Here is an 18,811-nt window from a genome sequence, read left to right on the forward strand (position 1 = left end):
GCAACGTGGAGCCTGCTTGGGATTTTCTCTCTCTCTCTCTCTCTCTGCTCCTCCCCCACTTTCCTCTCATAAATAAATAAATAAACATTTTTAAAAAGCTCTGAAGGAAGAACACTAGGAATAAAGAATATCCATAGCAAAGGTACCCCAACATGAGAATGAGTTAGATGGTTATTTCAGTGCTATGAATAAGGCTTTGTTCACAGGGTAGAAAGAAGTAAGGTCAGAGAGGTGAGCACAAGCCAGAGAAAGCAGGGCCTTGAAGGCCATGATAAAGACTTTGAAATTAGCTTTCAATATGCTGGAATATGCTGGGAACACCCTTTGGAGGTTTTTTTTTGTTTTTTTTTGTTTTTCTAGGGTTTTAAATAAGAGTAACATAGACTGCTTAGTTTTTTAAACAATCACTCTTGCTGCTAGGAGACACTTAACCCAGGTGTAAGTTTCTAAGTACAGTTGACCCATGAACAGGTGGTGGTTAGGTGCACCAACTCAGTCCCTGAACAGTAAAAATTCCACATATAACTTTTGACTCCCCTAAAATCTACTATTTTTTAAAATGTTTTATTTATTTCTGAGAGAGGGAGAGAGAGAGAGAGAGAGAGAGAAAGAGGCAGTGTGAGCAGGGGAGGGTCAGAGAGAGAGGGCGATACAGAATCTGAAACAGGCTCCAGGCTCTGAGCTAGCTGTCAGCACAGAGCCCCACATGAGGCTCAAACCCACGAACTGTGAGATCATGACCTGAGCCAAAGTCAGACATTTAACTGACTGAGTCACCCAGGCGCCCCTAAAATCTAACTACTAATAACCTACTGTTGACCAGAAGCCTTACTAATAACATAAACAGCTGATTAACATACAGTTTGTATGTTATATGTATTATATACTGTATTTTTTAAAGTTTATTTATTTTGACAGAGACAGTGCAAGCAGGGGAGGGGCAGAGAGAGAGGGAGAGAGAGAGAATCCCAAGCAGGGTCCCTGCTGTCGCTGCAGAGCCAGATGCAGGGCTCCAACTCACGAAACTGTGAAGTGATGACCTGAGCCAAAACCAAGAGCTGGATGCCTAACATACGGAGCCATCCAGGCATCCCTGTATATTGTATTTTAACAATAGGGTAAGCTAGAGGAAAAAAAAGTTATTACGAAAATAATAAAGAGAAAATACATTTACAGTGATGTGTGGCCACAGGCAGATGGTCAAGAAAGGATTCTTGAAATGTTTTCAGTGCAAAAAGATGTATTTATTATAGCACGGGGACAGGACCTATGAGCAGAAAGAGCTGCACTTGTGTTTGTGAGGAGTGACCGGTTAAATACATTTTAGTTAGTGGGTGTTAAGGATGGCTTAAGTCTCTAAGGAATTTGGAAACAAGTTTTCTGGGACTTTGAGGAGCCAGCAGTTGCTAAGTAAGATAAAGTTATTTGCCATTGGCTACTAGAACATTAGTCTTGAGACCCTTCAGATGTATACCTGGGAGACATATGCTTATAAGGTAATTGCTAACATATATCTTGGGGGTTGTTTATGGCTATAAGAGGAAAGTAACACTAACAAGAGCAAAGGTATATTGGTAAAGTATAAGTAAAAGGAAGTCCTTGAGGGAGCTGTAGGAGTGTTACAATCTGTATGCCTCAGGAATTCTGCTTGGAGACCATGAGCGACAGAGCTACAACAAAGCCTGGCTTTTGTTTCTTTTTCTCTCATCACACAGTACTATATTTATTGAAAAAAAAATCCATGTTATCAGTGGACCCGTGCTGTTCAAACCCATATTGCCCAAGGGCCAACTACATATTCTCAAGGGCATTAAATCTCTGAATTATGATATAGTCCCATTTTATAGATATTGGTCATCAAATCATGTTTTTTTTACATAAAGATAAATAAAACAGCATGTTAAATGTGAAAAATGTGTTGTCATATACTATGAGTGTTATTTAAGATTTACATGAATTTTGTAGCACAATCTTTCATATTCTAAAGATAGAAGATATTTTTAGTCAAAATCAATCACTTCTTTATCAGACTATTAAAAAATGACAAATTATTTTAAATTTCCTAGGAGTGTTTTGTGAGTCAAAAAGGGTTAGTTCCTCCTCACCCCAAAATGACTCTTCACTTGAGAGAAATAGCATCTCTGCACCTTACAGCCAAGCAGAACCCTGTTAACTAACACATCCTTGAATGCACAACGCCCCAGCTCCTCTGGTGTAGTCTCTGGGCACCTGAGAGTCAGACAGGTGAATTCCTAAAAGGAATTTGTCACCGTCACCAACTGGCTCTAGCTCTCCACGGTACCATGCCCTTTTCCTGTGCATGCCTTCTGGTGAATGTTACTACCCACACCCACCTCTTCAACAGACAGGCCAGGCTTGGGCTGGGGCTGAGGTCAGAAATGAATGAACTCAATGAAGGGTCAGGAAAGTTTTCCTAGAGGAGGTGACCCATGAGGAGGAGCCTAAAGGGGAAGGTGTTCCAAAGGAACTTGTGCAAAGGAAATGAGGGTCGGAGGCAATGACATGTGGGGGATGGAGCTCAGTTCACAGTGATTTCAAAGCACAGCAGGGTACCTTATCCTGGGGTGTCACTGGCATCTACTGCTTTCCAAGTTCTGTGACCCATCCCCATGTGCATCTCAAAAGACCTATCACTTCCTGGGTCTGTATGGCTCCCCAGCATCGCCCAATTTCTCTCTGTTTCCTGGGGAATGGACAGGTCTGCATTCACTCATTGAGAGCAAGGCCTGCTGGGACCTTACAGTGTACCCTGGGGTAAGGCTGGGTCCAGTGAATCCCTCCTTTCATTCTTCACACTAGATACGTCTGCAGAGCTCTGGACAGGGATCTCGCTGGAGACGTGTTTTTTTTTTTTTTTTTTTTTTTTTTTTTTTTTTTTTTTTTTTTTTGNCTGGGGGTTTTTTTTTTTTTTTTTTTTTTTTTTTTTTAAGTTTATTTCTTTATTTTGGAGAGAGCATGCCTGTACAAGCAGGAGAGGGGCAGAAATAGAGGGAGAGAGAAAATCCCAAGCAGGCTCTTCACTGTCAGGTTGTCAGCACAGAGCCCTAAGTGGGGTTTGATCTCAAGACCCATGAGACCATTCATTACCTGAGCCAGATCAAGTGTAGGATGCTCAACTGACTGAGCCACCCCTGGGACGGAGAGACAGTTTTATCACAGTTCCCTGCAAACCATGATTCACTGTCAAGTGTACCTGCAAGATACGTTGCTACTCTTCCAGAGGCCACCCCTGGAGGGAACTGTTGAGCCTTGAGGCTCAGGACAGTGGGCTGCTGGCCAGGTTAGCCACCCATTCCTGTGCAACCTCAAGCCAGCTGCTTCTCCCTTCTAGGCCAGGGATTTGCCAGATGAAATCGGCTGCAGCCCTTCACTCTCAGGGACCTGTTTTTTCGGGGCGAAGAACTGAGCCCCTAAATCTTGATATTCACGAGGGTTTTTCTGCCTCCTGTCCTTCCACGAGTTTGTGTCTCCTGGGACTTTTTATATTATGGAACGTCTGCACTTCCCTCTGTTTGGAATCGTTTTCGCTGTTCTGGCCAACACCTATTGCAACCCTCACGTCCCACCTCAAAAACGGTCATCTTTGAGAAAGCAGCACCTCTTCCCTTCAGTCCCTTCCTCCTCTATGCTGCAACTCGCCATCACGCTGCGTGTGCCTCACGTCTGTATCGCCTCCTCTCACAGATCTTGGGCGCCTCGAGGGCAGGGTCCGGGTATGAGGGGTCTCTAGGTCCCTAGCTCAGAGGGCTACTTGTCCAGGGGGGCCATGGGGGACCTTCGGTTACTTCTGAACTCGGTCCCGGCGCGGAGGGGTTAATGATCCGACCCGGGAGCGCGCCCACAGGCCTGGAGGAAGCCGCCCCGGAACCCGTGACCTCCATCCCCACATGTGGACAGCAATCGGAGCCCCCATGTAGGTGAGGATTTTTGGTGCGATCCGGATGGTGTAGATCCTGGGACGGGGGGTGGCGACTTCGCCCTATATTTGCGTTGCTTTTTACCCCCACTGACGCTCTTAGTATAACCCGGGATTCCCCGCCGCTGCCGCCCCCTGACATCACGGAGTCCCCGAGGCCCCGCCCCGGTTTCGCCTCCTTCCGCAGGAGCTGAGAGCCCTGCGGGCGCGAGAGCTGCCATGGAGGGGCCCGGCGCCCTCGGCGTCCCTGTCGCCCGCTGGAAATGCCACATACTGCGGCAGCTTCGGCAGCGGGACCGCACGCAAAAGGCACTCTTCCTGGAACTGGTGCCGGCCTGTGAGTGCGCCACTGGGGCTGGGGAGATGGCAGTGGAGGGGATGGGGCTCCGGGCGCGGACCGGCGGTCTGGCTCCTCGGGTTATCACCCGCATGCAACAATGCCTTCTCGCCTCCAAAGCCTTGGGCCTGCGGGCCTTTCGGTCCGTTACGCCCCACCGCTGACTGGCCAGCATTCCTGCCCTTCCCAGTCCAGGTTCTGCTTAGAGCCCGTTCCTGGTCGGAGCTCCCGCCTGGTGCTCCTGCGCTCCTCACTTCCCAGGGGCCTTCTTTCCCAGGGCTGGGCTTCGTTAGCGTTAGCGAGTGTTGGTTTTCTCGGGTCTCTATGCTTCCCCTTCCCGAGCGGTCCCAGGGTACAACCTAAGTCAATCCATTTGGTCCCTGTGGCCCAGTGAAAGAACTCCAGAGTAGCTACTTCTAAACTCTGAGTCTCTTAGGGAGGAAGCTCAGTGTCCCAGGCTTTGCCACTGACAATGATCCTGGCTCAGGTTTTTGGAACATCTTTGTGCTTGGGCAACTGAAGCCTGAGGGAGAAGCAGGGGGTTCTCTTTCTAGAGAGAACTGGCTGCTGGCTGAGCCCAAGAAGTCATACTCTCATAGGTGTTTCTAGCAGGGCTGGTCAGGATGAACAGGTATGCATCTGTGTGAGTGCCACTGGTCATTCGAGATTGTATGTCTGGGGTGGAAGGTCCAATGATTATCCTTCCAGCTCCATCACTTGTCCTAATTTTAGCTGCTTCTTAACCTAAATCTCCCTCCACACCGCCCAAACCGAATTTGCTGCTTTTGTCCTGGGTGATTTCCCTGCAACCTTCTAGGTTGCTGATACTCTCCCTCATGGATGTGAAGCTAGCCTCCTGCCTCTAGACAGCCTCACTTCTCCACTGCTCTTAGGGATAATAGAACCATCCAACTTGAGGGAAGAGACCCCTTCCCCACCAGCTGCAATTTGTGGGACTGGAGAGAATCTGGAGGGCTGAGATCAGACACAATGAAGCTCTAGTCTCCGTGGTCTTGGGTGGGTTGTATCCTTAAACCTCAGGATGTCTCACCCATGAATTGGGAAAATAGCATCTACTTTAGATTTGCTCTGCAGTGCCCTGGGGGTTGGGCTGGGGTTTTGTGTGAGAACTAGGCCAGTGACCTAAGTTAAAGGTGACAGGGGACTGGGTGAAGGAAATTTGCTGAGGAGCTAAACCTGGGATTACCACCCCCACCCTACCCTGGGACTGGTGAGAAAGAGGAAGTGAGTGTGGTGGGGGTGGAGGGAGACATTCCTGGGTTTGTAGCCAAAACTACCAAATTCAAGGAGGTCTGCTAGATAGTTGCTCAAGGACTTTCTCTTCTGGCCTGGAGGAACCTTACTTACCCCAAATGTGAAAGACAGGACTGTTTTTTAGTGTACAAAGTTAGAGCCCCTGGATGGGAAGTAATTTGCCAAAGGCCATTAGCAAGTGGAGCTTGGTGTGTTTCTTCATTCTTTGGGGCAAAGCCTTGCTCTACGGCAAGACTGAATCAATCTCTGGCCTCTTCCTTCCCTCAGTACCCTCAGTGTGCAGTAAGGCCAGCCATCTACTTCCCCAGTTGTGGTTGTATTTCTCTGTCCTCAGGAGAGCACGTTTCCTGGGAGAGCCTGTGGGCAAGTGCCATAAGGAGGCTCTGCCAGGGCTGAAGGTCTGGTAGAGCTACACAAATACCCCTCAAGGCAAAGGGCAGAGCCCAGACTGTCAGCAGCTCCCCCAGTCTGCATCCCTGGGTATCTGTACAGGTATGCCTGGAGTCTTCTGGAAAGTGTCTCTGTCCCAGGTTCACCCTCTTGCACCCCTAGATAACCGTCTCCTAGAGAAGGCGGAATTGTTGGCCCGGATCTCAGAGAAGCTGCAGCCAGAGCCAAACGATGCCACTCCTGCTACCCACCAGGGCCCCTGGTGAGTGTATGTGTATACCTGGTTATGATGAGCTGCCTGTGCCTGGGTCCTGCCCCCACTGCCTATCCTGGGTTCATTCTTTCTCTGGCACCTCACTGGTCATTAACTGCTACCCAGGGGAGGGAGGAGGTGGATTCTCGAGCCCTCTTCCAAGTCAGCTGCTTAGAATGGCCTTTCTCTACCACCCTGCTAGTCCATCTCTGCATTTGTCTCATCTCTTCCCTTTCCACCCCCACACCTGCCTTTTGTCCTCTTCTCATTTTGTTTTCCAATCCTTACCTGATGCAGACAGAAAGGGTCTTGCTACATACTCCAAAGGGGGAGTGAAGATGAGAACCAGGAATGGGCTGGGCCTCAGAGTTTGGAGGTGCATTTTTTTTTTTAATTTTTTTTTTTTAATTTCTAGGAGAGAGAGAGAGAGAGACAGCGTGAGCAGGGGAGGGTCAGAGAAAGAGGGAGTCACAGACTGAAACAGGCTCCAGGCTCTGAGCTGGCAGTCAGCACAGAGCCTGACGCGGGGCCCGAACCCACGAATCGCGAGATCATGACCTAAGCGAAAGTCGGACGCTTAACCGACTAAGCCACCCAGGCGCCCCTGGAGGTGCATTTTTAAAAAATTTTTAAACTATTGATTTATTCTTGAGGGAGAGAGAAAGAGTGCAAGCAGGAGGGGCAGAGAGAGAGTGGGAGACACAGAATCTACAGCAAGTTCCAGGCTCTGAGGTGTCAGCACAGAGCCTGACATGGGGCTTGAACTCATGAGCTGTGAGATCATGACCTGAGCCGAAGTCAGATGCCCAACCAACTGAGCCACCCAGGTGCCATCCCTTTAAANCAAACTGCAAGATCATAACCTGAGCTCAAGTTGGATGCTTAACTGAGTGAGCCACCCAGGTGCCCCATACCCCTGGGAGGCGCTTCTTAAGGAGGGTCCTGGCTAAATCCCAGAGCAGAGGAGTCATGGGTAGTTCCAGTTTCTGGAGACTTGCTTTTTCTTCTGCTGGCTTTCTGGCTTCCACCTTCCATAGGAGAAAGTTTATGGCTTTGGTTTCAGGCTTTTTGTGTGCATCCTGTGGGTGAATGGAGGGGCAATGAATGCCACTCTCTTATTGGTTGGCAGGGAGGAGGAATCAGGGCCCGACTCAGACCAAGTCCCATCACCAACCACTCTGAGGATGAAGTGGCAAGAGGAGGAGGAGGGGCTCCGGCTGGTCTGTGGTGAGGTAGGCTGGGCAGGGGCCTGAGAGAGAATGGGGTGAAGCCAGAATCCAGAACCTTGAGGGGCTAGGGGATGTGGTCCAAGGGGTCCAGCAAATAAGGGACATTCCCCAAGTCCGGTGCCAGAGTGCTCTCTAGCTTGGTTCTGGCAGTCCAGTTCTGGTCTGCAACAGCAGCTAGAGGATGTGAGGTAGAGCTCAGAGAGGAGTACAAGGTGTGCAAGGCCAGACGTTGCCCCTTGCATATGGTCCCGCCTGCTCTGTTCACAGCTTGTCTCACCAACCCCAAGGTCTAGCACCTGGTGATGCACAGTACAAGTCTGCAGACTAAATGAGTAGGTGGTCCACCTCCAAGGCAGGGTGTGCTACCTCTACCTGACACTGCTGCTCCCACCCCATGGTGTCTCTTGGCTTCTGTTTCACCACACTGTCCAGGTTTTCTTTTTATTTCGTAGCAACTGCTTCTAAACTTCCTTCTTTGGCTCCTTCTCTCCTCCCTATAGATGTGGGTGTTCTTGGACCTCGGGTGGGTTCACTGACTCCTGTGGCCTCAAAGACTTTGTTTGCTGATTCCCAGACTTGTCTCTAGCCCAGCCTTCTCTCATGAGCTCCACAGTCTTTGCTCAGCTGGTTTTTGGACATCACATCTAAAATTAGACTCACCATCTCCCCCATAATATACGGCCAGCACCACATTGAGAAGTGACTTCTATAGGCACTAGGCTAAGGATTATTTTAGCTATTCCTCTACTTTAGAGCAGGAAACTGAGGCTTAGAGAAGTGGAGTTAGGATGTGAACACCCTTCCACATGAATCCACCTTCTCTGATCCTCATTCATTCATTCAACAAAGATTTATTGACAATAGTTATATTCAAGGCACAGGATAAGAACAGGACCTGGCCCCACGGAGCTTCCGGTCCACTGGAAGAAACGGATAGGCCATAAACATGTGCCCAGTTACAGCATTCTGCATTACTTGCCCACTAGTGTGGGAATGGGGCTATGAACCTAGTGAAAGCCTCTCCCTCAGAGCCCCTGTTGTAGTTGCAACTTGACATTTGAGGCACTTTCTGGGCTGTGGGATCCCCAAGGCCTGGGATGCCTTTGGTTTGCTTCCACTCATCCCTGGGGTCTGTCTCCACAGTCCATGCTAATGAATATTTGTGGACTAAATGATGGATGAGGTAGACCTCCCTCCCCAACTGGCAGTCACTGGGCTGGAAACTCAGGGGGACCTCTGGTCCCTATTACCCCTCCATCCTCAGCTTGTCACCAGCTCATTGATCCTGCCTTCAAATCCACCAACTCTCTGTTGGCTTAGCCCGTTACCTTCATCCTTTCCTGGATGACCCCCTCTTGGCATTCCCATCCATTCTCTCTGCACAGCACACAGAGTGATATATTTTAATAACAAAAGGATCTCCCTTAAAAAAAGACAACACACACACACATGCTTCTTGTGAACATTTCAAGAGAACAGGAGCCATAAAGAAGTGAAACCCCCTTCAGTATCTTTCCCATTGGCAGTTTGGTATGTATCTTCCAGAACCCTTTAGCCTGTGTTCCCAGTGGAGTTCTCCAGCCCCTTGTTACATTTCCTGTGACTCTCCAGTCTCTGAACTCATGGTCCCCTTTGCCTGGGATACTTCCACAAATGCTGTGACCTTAGCACTCTCTCCCTGGCACTTCTTGAGACACACACCAGTGTGTGTTCCCACTGGATATGCTAGAGGATGGGGACTGACTTTTTCTTTAATTCTTAGTACTGTTTCACATATCACAACAAGCATTTATCATTATTTTAACTTTTTTGGGGAAGTAATTATAGATTCATGGGAAGTGGCAGACTGGCTACATCTTATGTAACTATAGTACACACAATAAGGAAGCTGATACTGGTATGAAAGTACATATATTTCTTTGTCATGTCCCATATGTAGATTTGTGCAAGATACAGCATGATTTAATCATCACAAAGATCTTCCTCTTGCTATCCTTTTTGGTCACAACTCACCCCTCTCCCCCAACCATCCCTAGCCCAGCAACCACTAATCTGTTTTCCATCTGTATTATTTGGATTTTGAAAAGCATCCCCCAAATACTGAATAATGAAGCATTAATGAAAGTAAATGACAGGTGAGGAAGCAGAAGTGGAGGTCAAATTGCTCAGTGGTGAAAGGAATTACAAATGTTGTAAGTTGGGCCAGCTAGGGAAGTAGGCACCTGCAGGCCCACTTATTTAGGGAGATGGGTCAGTGCAGGTGAGTAGCACTAGCCTTGCTCTTCAATTTGTCCCACACCAGGCCCATGTGAGAAAGAACACAGGAACAGGTTAGCAACCGGAGCCCCAGCCTTGGTTATTGCCTTATGTTCCTTGTGTCACCTAGTAGGAACTGCTTTGCCTGAGGTCTTTCCTACTGACCCATCAGCTCTAAAAGTGGGACTTGAGGTGGGCCCCTGGGTGGCTCAGTTGGTTGAGCATCTGCCTTAGGCTCAGGTCATGATCTCATGATTTCTGAGTTCGAGCCCCACATCAGGCTCACTGTTGTCAGCAAAGAGCCTATTTTGGATCAGATACTCTGTCTGCCCCCCCCTCCCCCAATGATTCTCTCTCTCTCTCTCTCAAGAGTAAATATTTAAGGGGCCCCTGGGGTGGCTCAGTTGATTAAGCGTACAACTTTGGCTGAGGTCATGATCTCGCGGTTTGTGGGTTTGAGCCCCATGTCCAGCTCTGTGCTGACAGCTCAGAGCCTGGGGCCTGCTTCGGATTCTGTTTCCTTTTCTCTGCCCTGTCCCCCCCCCAACNCCCTTGAAGGACTGTTTTGAATGAGGTAGGGGTATGGGTGGGGTAACCCTCACCCCTACTCTTGGACTGGGGGCAGCTCCAGCATTCAGTCTGGGCTCTGTGCTCCCAGAGCCTATTCTTGTTCTTGCCTTTGTGCCTCTGCTTAGGGCTCCTGGTTGCTCTCAGGGATCTGCGCTTGGGTAGGCCAGGGGTTAGAGGTAGGGAACAGAGCCCACCTCCCCTGAACCTTTGCTATAGACCTGTCCTGTGCTTGGAGCATGTTAGGTGGCCCGGGTTCACATACCCGCTCTACCGCTTAGCTGTGTGATTTTGCCAGGACACTTAACCTCTCTGTGCCAATGTCCTCTTCTGTAGAATGGGGAACATGGCAGGACCTGGTGTGGTTACGGTGATTAAAAGAGTTAATCTATATATAGTACTCAGAACAAGGCGTGACACACATGTACTATATCAACGTTTACGATTACCTGAAATATTACTTCTAATATTACCCTATGAGGTGAGCGCTAGCATTCCTATTTTACAGATGCGGAAACAGAGTAGGCTCAGAGAGGTTAAATGACTACCCCGGTGTCACACAGAAAATAAGTGGCACGGCCAGGACTGAAACTCGGGAAACTCCAGAGCCCAAGGCCTTTCCGCTGTTCCAAAACGACAGTAGTGCGTTCCTGCGCCGGGTCCTAACCGCGTCGGAGCCTCTGTTTTCTTTCCAGTTAGGGTGCAGCCGGGCGGGGTAGCGGAGTCTGTCTCACCAGCCCCCAGTGGGGTGGGCGCAGGGCGCACGGTGGGAGCCCCGCAGAGGCGCCCCCGCCCACCCAGCTGCCGCCCGCCTGCCCCCAGATGGCCTACCGGGTGGTGGAGCAGAGCGCAGCCCTGGGCTCCCTGGAGTCGACGCTGGAGGAGCGGCAAAACAGGTGAGGCGCCGGCCCCCCCGCGCCCATCTCTGGGTGGCCCGGGGACGGGGTGACCCTGCGGGTCTCCAGCAAGGCCCGAGGGCTTTCCCCACGAATGGGGCTCGGCGGCCCCGAACCGCAGGACTGAGTGGAAGACTTGACTGGAGACTTGGCCTAGCCGTCTGCCTGACCGCGCGACCTGGGCAAGTCCGTCCCGCCTCTGAGACCCGCTTCCCCTGGGCGTCCCCCTCCTCCAGGTTGGCGGCGCTGGAGGCCCGCGTGGCGCAGCTGCAGGAGACGCGGGCGCAACACAGCCGGCACGTGGACGAGCAGCGGGCGCTGAACGTAGCGCAGCGGGCGGCATACGAGGCGCTCCGCGCGCGCGCTAGGCTCGAGGAGGCTGCCCTGCGCAGGCTCGAGGAAGAGGCGCGTGACCTGCTGGATTGGCTCGTGCAGCGCAAGGCGCGCGCCGCCGCCGAGCGCAACCTGCGCAATGAGCGCCAGGAGAGGTGAGCACGCTCGGCCCCGCCCCTCGGAGACGCGAGCGTCGCGCTCCTTTGGGGGAGCGGATGCGGTCTCGCCTTCGCTTCCACACCTCGTGGCACTTCAGGCCAGGATCGGATTTCGGGATGCTTTTCTGCCCCCAGGGCCAAGCAGGCACGGATGTCTCAGGAGTTAAAGAAGGCTGCCAAGCGGACAGTGAGCATCAGCGAGTAAGAGTGGGGGTGCGCCAGGTCCTGCCCTCCGAGCGTTAGCAACCCCCTCTGCCCCAACCTGCCCTTCCCCGCGTGCTCTAAAGTGCTCTTTTCTCTGACTTCTGCCTGCAGTTCTACCCCGTCCCCCACGTGTCTTCACGAGGCCCCCACGTAGACTCAGCACACAGGATAGGAGCCCACATGCCTGCCCCTCCACATGTGCGCCCATCCAGATCGCTCTTTACTGTCGGGCGCTGGAGGGCAGGGAGGGGCTGGGTTTCACTCCCGCTTACTGAGTTTCACTTCCTCTCCCAGGAGCCCAAACACTTTAAGCGATGGGATCAGAGACATGGCTGAGACTGTGGCCCCGACCGCTGAGCCCCTGTCCTTGGAGAGTGAGGCTGGTGTGAAGTGGAAGAGGCCCTTCAGGTGAGGACTGTCCCAGAGCTCTGAGCCATGCTCCACTCTGGAGGCTTCTCTAGGGCCTTGGGGCCAGGCCTTGGGCTGAGAGGGCTTGGGGAGACCTCCCAGGACAGGTCTGACATCCAGTGCCTGGAACCTGTTGGGGTCATTGAGGCCTTAGGCACTCCAATGGCTCTTTCTCTCCTTCTCAGGACCAGAGCTCTGGGGGTGGGGTGTCAGGCTGCTTAAAGGGTGTCACCAGGAGGGAACCTGTGGGGAACCCCTAGGACTCAGCTGTCATAGGCATGTGTGCGGGCATATGTGTTCAAGCGCATGTACTCACAGGGACATGAGAGCACATGTGTGTACAAGCCTGGGGGAGCATATCAGAGTATGTGTGAACATGTGAGCATGTATAGGTGTGAGCTCACATGGACTTCTCTGAAGCCCCATTCCTTGAGGGCCCCTCCCCTCAAATCTCCCTCATTTGTCTCTCATTTTAGCTGCTCCCNCTTCCTTGCAGTTCATTGGTGTCCTGGCCTGGGGGCAGTGAAAGAACTTTGGGGAGGAGCATGAAATGCGGGTCCTCAAAGTTCTTGGCAGCCATGGTGGGCCAAGTCATCCCAGGACACATCCTCTTCTGGGCATTATTTTTAATGCTTGTTTGTTTTTAATTTTTGAGAGGGAGAGAGAGCGAGCGAGCATGAATAGGGGAGGGGCACAGAGAGAGTTGGAGACAGAGGATCAAAAGCAGGCTCTATGCTGACAGTAGTGAGCCCTGTGGGGCTCGAACTCACAAACTGTGAGATCATGACCAGAGGTGAAGTCAGATGCTCAGTGGACAGAGCCACCCAGGCGCCCCTCCTGTGGTCACTCAGCAGGCTTAGGTTTTACCACCCCCTGTACCTCCAGCCTTGTGGTATCCCAGCCTCAGGGCACCTCCACCCTTTCCCCCATAGGCCCCAGCTCAGCCTCCCCAGAACTTTTCTGGGGGTGGGGGGGATGGTGAGGCAGTTCTTACCATCATGGTGGCAACTTTGGGAGACTTCATTGCCGCATCCCTCCCTGCTTGCACCTTCCTGGGACTTCTCTGGGTTGTCATATTCTCCTGGTCTCAGAGGAGGCAAGTACTTGTCCCAGGTTCGAGAGGCTGTGAGCCTCAGGGTCCCCAAGCAGAGTGCAGGGATCAATGACTGCTGTCTGCACACTCACTGGCCAGTCCCTTAGCATGTTTTTCTCAATTCTACCCCAGGTCTGCCTCTGCCACCTCCTTGACGCTCTCCCGCTGTGTGGATGTGGTGAAGGGGCTTCTGGAGTAAGTGTGTGGGTGCTTGTGTGTGTGTGTGTGAAGGGGTTGGGCCCCTTAGAGGTCTGTGTCAGGCTTCTGGAGTCCAAGCTTAGTCTGTGTATGTGCCTCAGTCTGTCTGTCCATGTGTTGTCCAGCTGTCTGTGTGAGTCTCTCTTGCCTCTCCCAGAGCTCATTTCCAGGCCCTGCCTGGCTATCCTCGATGCTCTGTCCCTCATCCTTGGTATATGGACCAAGATCTGCATTCTGAGCCTGGATTGGACTATCACTCAGGAAAAGGCTCAGATGTTTAGGACTTGTTCTGAGTCCAAGTGGTAGCAAGGCTAAGACAAACCCCAGCCCTGAGGTTCCTCGGTGTCCACCGACTCTGTCCCACCTCCGTGCCCCTCCCCATCTCCACACTGACCCCGTGTCAGAGGCTGGGCTGGGAACAAGCTCGCTGCATCTCTGGGCCGTGTTCTGCCATTCGCGTTTGCTTCCTGTTGTTGTCACCTGAGGAGTATGAGGCTCCTGTGTCAGAAGCCCTTGCCAAATGCCTTTCTGACACCTGCCTCCCACCCAGTTTCAAGAAGAGGAGAGGCCACTCCATTGGGGGAGTTCCTGAGCAGCGATACCAGAGCATCCCTGTGTGTGTGGCCGTCCAGCCTCCTACCCAGGCTCAGGATGTGCTGGTAAGGGTGGAGCTGGGCCACATGCATGGGGTGCTGATATGGGGAGTGTAAGCACCAGGGGTCATCCAAGGAGGCCGGGAGGCAAGGCTGGAGCTCAAGCTTTCTTCCCCCAGCCTGTGGTGGAAGCCTCTCAACATTTTATAATGGGGGATGGACTGGAGAGGGAGAGCAGGAGGCCCAGCAGGGGAGTATGAGGATGTGCAGCAGGAGGTTGCTGCAGGGCTCATGAGACCTGATGTGTGCCTGGGTGCGTGTGAGAGCGACCCTGTGAGCGTGTGCAAAGAGGTACGTATGGTGAGGACCAGGGCCACCGCTCTCTCTTTTTCCTATAGAATGCCCACCTCTCCGAGGTCAATGCTGTTTGTTTTGGCCCCAATAGCAGCCTCCTGGCCACTGGAGGGGCTGACCGCTTCATCCATCTCTGGAACATTGTGGGAGGTGAGGGTTCCTCCCCTGTGGGCCAGCCTAGTGCTTTCTTTCCAGACTCCACCCTCTGCTTGCTCCTTGGTGGGCAAAGGTCTTGGATCTGTTTGTGTTCCCTCACATATAACATTCTTATGAGCAGTGGCCAGATGACTGCTTCGCAAGAGCTCTAGGCTGAGCCTCCCAGCTGCTGGGGTCCAGGCCTGCAGGATGGGGAGGGCTGAGCTCAGATGGTCCCTGTTAGGGGAGGTGGGGGTCCCTTATCCTTAGGTCCCGTAAGGGCCCTTGAAGAGCAGGTCCCTGGGGTCTACCTGGTGGCCTCCCCTTGTGGTATCACCTGAGCTCTCAGAACTCAGGAGATGAGTGTTAGCTGTCTACCCTGTGCTTGTAGAGGTGGGTGTGTTGAGGAGTCACAGTTAGCTCCCTGAGGCTTCCTAGAGAAAGGCGTGGCCCTGGCTTGCTGTGTGACCTAGGGACAGTCCCTTGTCTCTGGTTCTCTGAAGCCCCCTGCTGGTAGTTTGGGGGAGGTGCAGCTTCCAGCCCGGGCCTCAAGAGTTTTGTTCTTCAACTTGGGAGAGACTGATCTTCCCAGCTGCTCCTTTTCATGAGGTTAGTGACGCCATTTCACGTGTCCTTTCCCCTGTCCCTGCAGGTCATCTGGAGGCCAACCAGACCCTTGAAGGAGCTGGTGGCAGCATCACCAGCGTGGACTTTGATCCTTCGGTGAGGGGCCCTTGCCTCAGTGGCATGGAATGCCTGTTGTGTGTGCCCCCTGCCCTGCCCATCTCCACATTGGGCAGGTGGGGGCTCTGGGACATAAAGGAACATCATGGATGTTCCAGAACCAGTCCTTCTGTCTGCTGCACAAATCTTCCCTGGGCCTGGAAGCTGCTCTGGCTGCCTGGGTGACCTGGGCCGTGGGAAGCTCTGAGGCTATCTGGCCTGAGGGATTTTATTTCTGTCCAGGCCCTGGTTCAGGGTCTTCCCCTTCCCCTTCCATCTCTCCAGGGCTCCCAGATATTGGCAGCTACTTACAATCAGGCTGCCCAGCTCTGGAAGCTGGGGGAGGCACAGTCCAAGGTAAGGCATGACTGAGGAGGCAGCCTGGGGTTCAGGGGTCATGCCTTGGGATCCGGGGGAGGTGTTATGGAGTCTTGGCCATGCCTGTGATCCATACCTGGGATGTGGGGGCAGGAGACACTGTCTGGACACACAGACAAGGTGACGGCTGCCAAATTCAAGCTAACAAGGCACCAGGCGGTGACTGGGAGCCGAGACCGGACAGTGAAGGAGTGGGACCTCGGCCGCGCCTACTGTGAGGCCCAGTCCCTCCCTTTCCCTCCCTACCTGCTGGTACCCCCAGGAAGAATTCTTCAGCTTGCTCTCTGGAAGTGGCTCTAAGATTCATGGGCATTTGGGGTGAAACCTACCAAGGCTTCTCCTTCTCTGTCCCCCATTAGTGCTTTCTTTCTGCCTGGTTTCTTGGTGACTTCAGGCTTTGGGCTGGGAAGCAGAGGACATGGGTTCTAATTTGGGGAGAGTACTACCCCTCTGGAGCTCTGGGCTTCCAACAACCCTTTTCTGAGGCTTGGGCTCTAATCCTTGGTCCCCAGGCTCCAGGACCATCAACGTTCTTTCCTACTGTAATGATGTGGTGTGTGGGGACCATGTAATCATTAGTGGCCACAATGACCAGAAGATCCGGTTCTGGGACAGCAGGTGATGGGCATGGGCTGTGGGTGGTAGAGGCATGGGGACAGGGATCTTGTGTTCTCTTCCCTTTCTTTGGCCATGGAGCCACGGTGGCATCTCAGGGAAGTGAGGCTGTGGTGGCCTGTCTGTGCTGGGCTTGGCCCCTTGAAGTCTCCACTGCCCCTGGGGACTGTGCCATCGTTTTAGTGGCTCTTGGTCCAACTGCTGGACTCTGCCCTGGCCTTGCCAACCAAGCCCCCTTTCTACTTAGTTACCACTTTTTAATCAAAGGGAACAGAAGTTTTCGTTGTTTTTTTAAATCTGAGAGCTTACCACTGGGCTTGGATGGTTGATAAAAGTCAGTGCTAGATCCAGTGCCAGGCCTGCCTGAAGCTCTTCCTGCCTGGTGTAGTGATGGCTGTGTGAAACCCTTGGCTCCCGTTCATACATTCAATGACAACTCTCAGGGTTTTCCCTCCAGCACTTACTTTAGTGACCCAGGGGTTTCGAGGCCCCTGGCTTCAAGTCAGAGGCTGCCTGCAGTTTTGTTGGAGGGGCTGGCTGCAGTGGGAGAAGGGAGGTTACTCCGCGTCAGGCCTGGCCCCAGTGATATGACACCTGGGGGCACTTCTGGACTTTGTTAACCTGCCAGGAGTGGCCCAGGTGGACTGTTTCTCATCTGTGCTTCTCTCGTTGCTCCTTAGATGTCCCTGCTGCACCCAGGTCATCCCTGTGCAGGGTCGGGTCACCTCCCTGAACCTCAGCCATGACCAGCTGCATCTGCTTAGCTGTTCCCGAGATAACACGCTCAAGGTCATTGACCTTCGTGTCAGCAACATCCGCCAAGTGTTCAGGTACCTGCCTTGTGCCCACTGACACTGTGGCTTTCTCTGGGGCAGCTGGGTCTCTCATCCCTTAGTAAGAGCCCTTCTGGACCTGTGAGCGGGGGACCCATCTTGGAGGCCTTTCTGGACCAGGGCCTGCTGAAGTGCCCAAGCTCTTGATGGACAGAGGAAGCTCTTGAAGCTCCTGGCCAGGGCAGGGATTGGCAACGTTCATTCTGACCCCGATCCTGTCTGTCTGCAGGGCTGATGGCTTCAAGTGCGGTTCTGACTGGACCAAAGCCGTGTTCAGGTGTGTCTGTGAGAGCACATGCCTGCGCCTGAGTGCACCCCATCTGACCATGTCTGTCTGTGTCTGTGTGTGTGTGTGTTGTCACCTCTGATCAGCTCTTCCTTGTTCTGCTGTGGCCGCTGTAGCCCAGATAGAAGCTACGCACTGGCAGGTTCCTGGGATGGAGCCATTTACATCTGGGATGTAGACACTGGGAAGCTGGAGGGCAGTCTCCGGGGACCCCACTGGTGAGCACAGCTACCACCTGTCCACCCCAGCCACAAGGCCAGTGCCATCCTGGCCCCACTGCTGCTAAGCCAGTTCCAGTTCTGACATGCTTAGGACCCTGAAGTCCCTTGCCCTTTTCCCCCCACACCTTCCAATCCCCAGAGTCCTTCTTGTTCACAAGGTGTTTTCACCTGTGCCCTTGGGTCCATCTTCAACACAGCCCTGTGAGCCCACTTTACAGGTGAGGCAGCAGGTTCAGAGAGCCTCAAACTGCCCAGGCTGTGTAATAAGGAGCGGAGCCCAGCCTGCAGGCCTGGCTCCTGATGCCTCCCTCAAGCCTGCATCTCCTCTCCTCTCCTCAGCGCTGCTGTCAACGCCGTGGCCTGGTGCTACTCTGGGAGCCATGTGGTGAGCGTGGACCAGGCCAGGAAGCTTGTGCTCTGGCACTAGTGCCATGACTCCTGCCTGGGCTGGAGTTCTAGTCTAAAGCCCGAAGCCAGAGGACAGCGTCCCACTGCTCACAGGGCTCCAGAACCGGTGGATATGGCGTGGGGTAGGGGGGAAGTGGCGGTGGCCTTGGGGCATTTAGTGGAGAATAAGGCCTGGCAGGACCTGGCCAGTCTGTTGAAAAACAAAGTGTGAACAAAGTGTGTGTTGGGTACTGGGGTGGGGAGGGTGGGGGTGGGCAGGGAGAAGAATCAGTTGTTGTTGTTTTAAATCTCTGACTTATTTCTCTGACAAAAGTGAAAAAAAAATTGCATCTAAACTGGTGTCTGCTTGCCTTTTTGCAGCATTCGGGTAGCATAGAGGCCTTTGGGCTGGTGGCTTGAGGACACCTGTGCTTGGCTCCCTTTCCTCCTGCACAGAGCTGGGGCAGAGCCAATCTGGCCTCAGTGCTGTTCATGTCTGAGGAGACAGCATGAAGAGAGGCTCAGGCAGCGAATGGCAGTGGTTCTTGGAGCCATGGAAACTTCACCCTTGGTCCAGGCTGCTCCAGAGGCCAAGCCAACACCTTGGGCCCTCCTGCTTCAGGCACCCAGGGTAGACTGAGGCTGTGGAGGGGCCATGGGAGTTCTGAGGAAGGGAGCAGGGGAAGCAGCCCAGAGGCACTCTGGCGGAGAGGGTTCTAACAAATCAGAGAGTGAGGTCAAGTACTTAGTAC

The 18,811-nt window shown here is 52.9% G+C and overlaps 1 protein-coding gene across 2 annotated transcripts; it reads left to right on the plus strand.

The window, feature by feature from the left end:
• Positions 1-4,134: 4,134 nt before the first annotated feature.
• On the plus strand, positions 4,135-18,302 carry ATG16L2 (autophagy related 16 like 2). 2 transcript variants are annotated; one of them, XM_077762165.1, is made up of 18 exons: positions 4,135-4,274; positions 6,102-6,201; positions 7,322-7,424; positions 11,067-11,140; positions 11,377-11,628; positions 11,767-11,832; positions 12,130-12,243; positions 13,469-13,531; positions 14,085-14,193; positions 14,526-14,631; positions 15,269-15,339; positions 15,625-15,696; positions 15,811-15,931; positions 16,230-16,335; positions 17,013-17,162; positions 17,395-17,442; positions 17,568-17,669; positions 18,012-18,302. In XM_077762165.1, exons 1-18 carry the CDS (start codon positions 4,157-4,159, stop codon positions 18,097-18,099), a joined length of 1,863 nt encoding a protein of 620 aa, XP_077618291.1. In that variant the 5' UTR covers positions 4,135-4,156; the 3' UTR covers positions 18,100-18,302. The 2 variants fall into 2 exon arrangements, with proteins under 2 accessions (XP_077618291.1, XP_077618292.1); XM_077762166.1 differs by lacking the exon at positions 13,469-13,531.
• Positions 18,303-18,811: the final 509 nt, after the last annotated feature.

This window comes from Crocuta crocuta, unplaced genomic scaffold (genome assembly GCF_008692635.1).
Source record: "Crocuta crocuta isolate KB4526 unplaced genomic scaffold, BGI_CrCroc_1.0 scaffold306, whole genome shotgun sequence".
In the NCBI taxonomy this organism is placed as follows: domain Eukaryota; kingdom Metazoa; phylum Chordata; class Mammalia; order Carnivora; family Hyaenidae; genus Crocuta; species Crocuta crocuta.